The 4750-nt window shown below is 37.6% G+C and overlaps 1 protein-coding gene across 1 annotated transcript; it reads right to left on the minus strand.

The window, feature by feature from the left end:
• Positions 1-2436: 2436 nt before the first annotated feature.
• Positions 2437-4477, minus strand: LOC122030309. The gene is made up of 3 exons (XM_042589505.1): positions 4088-4477; positions 3275-3527; positions 2437-2987 (listed from the first exon to the last, which is right to left on the minus strand). The coding sequence occupies exons 1-3, from the start codon at positions 4193-4195 to the stop codon at positions 2659-2661; spliced, it is 690 nt and encodes a 229-aa protein (XP_042445439.1). The 5' UTR covers positions 4196-4477; the 3' UTR covers positions 2437-2658.
• Between the last annotated feature and the right edge of the window lie 273 nt (positions 4478-4750).

Raw genomic sequence — 4750 nt, forward strand, 5'->3', positions numbered from 1 at the left:
GAAGAAAAAATGAAACTTTTGAACGATTATATTAAAAATTAGATACAAAAGAAGGGGAAAGAGATATTTATAGAATAACTAAAGTGAGAGAAAGGAAAACAAGAGATCTTAGCCAAATAAAATATATTAAAGATGAATGTAATAGGGTATTAGTAAACGATAGAGAAATAAAAGAGCGGTGGAAGAGGTATTTCCATCAACTTTTTAATGAAGGTTTAGGTGATCAACTTAACTTAGGTAATTTAAGTAGGTCAAATGAGCATAGAAATTTTAATTTTTATCGTAGAATTCAAATTTCAGAAGTAAAATAAATTTTAAATGAGATGTACATTGGAAAAGCCGTTGGATCAGATGATATTCTGATAGAGGTATGAAAGTGCTTAGGGAAATAAGATATTGAATGACTTACAAAATTATTTAACATGATATTGAAAACGAAAAAAAATGCCTAGTAAGTACTCAGTTCCCTTATATAAGAACAAAGGAGATGTACAAAATTGTGCACATTATAGGAGTATTAAACTAATGAGTCATACTATGAAACTTTGGGAAAAAATAATAGAAAAAATATTAAGGAAGGAGACCACAGTGACAGAAAATCAATTTGGGTTCATGCTTGAAAGGTCGACAATAGAAGCTATACATCTTCTTAGATAATTAATTAAAAAATATCGTGAGCAAAAATAAGATCTACACATGGTATTCATTGACTTAGAAAAAGCTTATGATAGAGTACCAAGAGAGATTATATGGAGAATTTTAGAAAAGAGAGGTGTTAGCGTAACATATATTGAATTAATTAAGGATATGTATGAGGATGTAACGACTAGAGTAAATACTTCAGGCGGAGTAACTGAAGCATTTCCAATAAAGATAGGGTTACATAAAGGATCAACTCTAAGTTCCTATCTTTTTACACTAATTATGGATGAACTCACTGCACATATTCAAGACACAGTACCGTGGTACATATTGTTTACAGATGATATTATTTTGGTAGATGAAACACGTGAAGGAGTAAATGCTAAACTAGAATCTTGGAGAAAAACACTAGAAGGGAAAAGTTTTAAGCTTAGTAGACTAAAGACAGAATATATGGAATTTAAGTTTAGCAATATTAGAAGTAATGAAACAATTGTTAAGATAGGAGAGGACGAGTTACCTGGAACCGAGAGATTTAAATATTGAGGATCATTTTTACAAAACGATGGAGGGATTGAGAGAGATGACTTATATAGAATCCAAGCAGGATGCGTGAAATGGAGGGGAGCGTCGAGTGTTTTATGTGACCATAAAGTACCTCTTAAATTTAAAGGTAAGTTCTATAAAATCGTAGTTAGACCTGCTATGTTATATGGAGCTGAATGTTGGGCTATGACTCGAGCACATGAGCAGAATATGAGAGTTGCAGAGATGAGGATGTTAAGGTGGATGTGTGGACATACGAGGATGGACAAAATAAGAAATGAGAGCATTAGAGAGAAAGTCGGAGTTGCATTTATTGAGGAAAAACTCTGAGAGACACGTTTAAGATGGTACAGACATGTACTTAGATGACCAATAAATGCTCCAGTTAGACGATGTGAAACTATGATAAACATGCATATCAAACGAGAAAGAAGAAGACCAAAAAAGACTTGGTTAGCAACAATAAAATAAGATAACATTTATTTAAATATAAATGATGATATAATAGGAGATAGAGATCAAGGTCACATCTTTTCTTCTTAAACGTCAAGTTTCATTACAGATTTAGAAGATTATTTTAAATACTTGTGGGCCAACACAGAAAAGGTAAATCACGAATGACTACTAGGCTTTAGAACAGTGACTAGCACATAAGGGAAGCATTTACCTCGATTTTGCTAAGATTTGAATCCCAGACCTTATGGTGGCAATACTTCATGTGCTAGTCACTAGACTGTCCCGAGGGGAACAAAAAATACCAAAAAAAAATCAATTCAAACATGGTGGCAAAAGGCGAATACGCTCGCCCCCAGTGCCCCCGTCAATCCGTCCCAGGACCAACACGGAGGAGGTAAATCACGGACGACTACTAACCTTTGGAATAATGACTAACACATAAGAGAGGTATTTACCTCAACTTTACCGAGATTCGCATCCACTGACATGAAGGCGTCCATGTCTGTTTATGCATTATCATGGGAGGAGGCTAGTCTTCAACGGGATGATCGTTGGTGCTAGTGGCAATGCAAGTGCTAAAGCGCTATTTTCTTAAAGGAAATAATTGGCAAGCCTTTCTTAAATTTTGGAAATGGAAATCTTTGGCGTTAACCGTTAATTTAGTTAAACTAAAATGTTCTTTTAAAAAATACTGTACATCTTACAGAAATTTAAATGGATCGAAGAACCAAAAGGCTTCTCGTACCACCAGTTGACACTTCTGTTGCAAAACCTTCGAGAAGAGCAATCGACTTCAATAACTACAAAAGTGGCATGAAAAGAAAATAAGCTTTCATAGTACGACAAAAGTAGACGAAAGGGTTGATGATTCCACAGCCACAGGACTACGAATTCTGGTGGCAAATCAAATCATCCGTTTTTAGAGAATGTGCAGGAGAAGCAAAATACAGCAAGCTCTATTTGGCATTCAGTAGGAAAAAAACTTGGATCATCCTTCATTGTGAAAGATCCTTATCACCACGACCACATCACAGAATTTGATGACTTGGGTAGGAGCTGAGCATTCAAGCAATGCTGTTGCTGCTGCTGATGGAAACCCTCACTGCCTAGTCCACCACTCGTGGCTTGCTGCCTATCTTCTTCAATTTCCATGAAAGCAACTTCATCATCTTCAGCCTCTTTTTGCTCCTGTGTTAACTCGCTCCCTGACACATATCCTTCAGTTCCACTTGCAGAAGATACTTGAGATGGTATCCATGGAATAACCGCAAAGCAGTTGTTCTGTGTTCCTTCTGGTTGATCCTTATTCTTAGAATCTAGATTTCTTGGCTTGAAGACATGATCTGCAGGAGTCCAACACTTCAGGATGAAAAAACATAAATGGAATCGGTATGTCCAACAAACTTAATATGTTCCCTTGCAGTAGGAAGAGCATATTATTATCCATTCTACTAGCACCAATACATGGAAGCTATTATTTTTTTCATTGTAATTTGATTATCATCGTCATCATCACAGCTCTGTGTTATTCCTAACTGTTTGGGATTTGGATTTACCATTGCAGTTCATTGAAAAAACAATTTGAGACTACAAATGCACAAGGGTAGTTAAAATGTAATCGAGTGCTTACTCAGTCCATCCATAAAGCTTGGGTTGATTTGCAGAGAAAAGCTAGTTGGCTCAGGGGACAACATCAATGACATTTCCACAGGCTTGTAAAGCACAAGAGCTCTCTCATTATCAAATGGGTGCACATGCATGGCCACACTTGCTGTAGGCATTTCACTTGAACTAGCACTACTTTCCTCTTGCTGAAACGGCTGGTTGCATGTGGATGTCGATGTTGGCTCACCCTGTTCCAGAATCGGTGGCAGATCGGCATCCTTCAGCAAAAAGGAAGCAATGATTAACACTTACAACCTGCGTAAAAGAATTAATGAGTCCCGTTTAATTGGGATTTGACTACTAGATGAATCTTATTCTACCATTGAGCAACACCCATGCTATTAGATTAGAGCATAAGGAAAAGCAAGTAGTCTCAATATCTACTAAAGCAACACAAGTTCATCTAAATGAATGAAACTCCGACCATCACATTCAGTATTTGGAATGAGCGGTAGTTATCAAAGAGCTATGAGATGGAACAAAGATCACCCAATCCACTTAAAATAGTTGACTAAGTACCATAAATCTTGACAAGGAAATTTAGCACCAAAATTTGTAAGGCATAGAAATTCAAGCATGCTTGACAACATATAAATTAATTACTGACAAAAAAAATACTTTTTTTCCGGTGTAAATCAATAGCATAAACAACAATTACAGCTAAGATCCTAATAAGAATCAAGCTTGAAAACCCCAATATTCCACAGAAAACCTAGGAGGCGGTATTCAAAGAATGGCTGGAAACGCAGGGTTCGAAAACAAGAAGAGCACGTCTTACCAATCTTCTGATCTTTCTAGAAGGGGAGGAGAGTGAAAACTCTGCAAAATCATCGTACACCTCCTCCAGGTCCTTCCGCTTCAATTTTCCTTGCCAAATCCTAGTCATGTCGGCAGAGCTCTTCAAAGTCCTGACCCTAATCTTCCCGAAACCCTTCAAGCTTGGAGCACGCAGTTGCCACCAGTTCACCTCAAACTTAGCGCTCCGACCCGATGCCTCGTGAAGCTAGTGGAGTGAAGGGAGTCTGCAGACCGGGAATATGTGGTAAGGGTTTGGTGACGGCGTGACGCTGCCATTCCTCTGCCGCTCTCTCCAGAAACACGCGGGGACCTTTTCGTCCTTCCATCCCGAGCGCGACTCCAGCCGCGGACAAGGATAATGCGGGACGCCTCTTTCATTATGTCCGCGGAATAATGACGTGTCGACCTTCTACGGGCACGGACCAACAGAACCGTTCTTTGGAAAAATGCTGGCGCGCGCTGTGCTGCTGCTGCTTTTACGTAGGGATGTAGTCAAGTCGGATCGAGTCACGTCAAATTCTTATATATTTAAGTTTGATTCATTTGTAATTGAATCAAATTCAAATTTTATTTAATGAATATATTCATAATTTATAAATTTATTTGAATTTTTATGGAGCCTAAATAAATTTAATAAATATAA

Source organism: Zingiber officinale, chromosome 10B (genome assembly GCF_018446385.1).
Source record: "Zingiber officinale cultivar Zhangliang chromosome 10B, Zo_v1.1, whole genome shotgun sequence".
Lineage (NCBI taxonomy): Eukaryota > Viridiplantae > Streptophyta > Magnoliopsida > Zingiberales > Zingiberaceae > Zingiber > Zingiber officinale.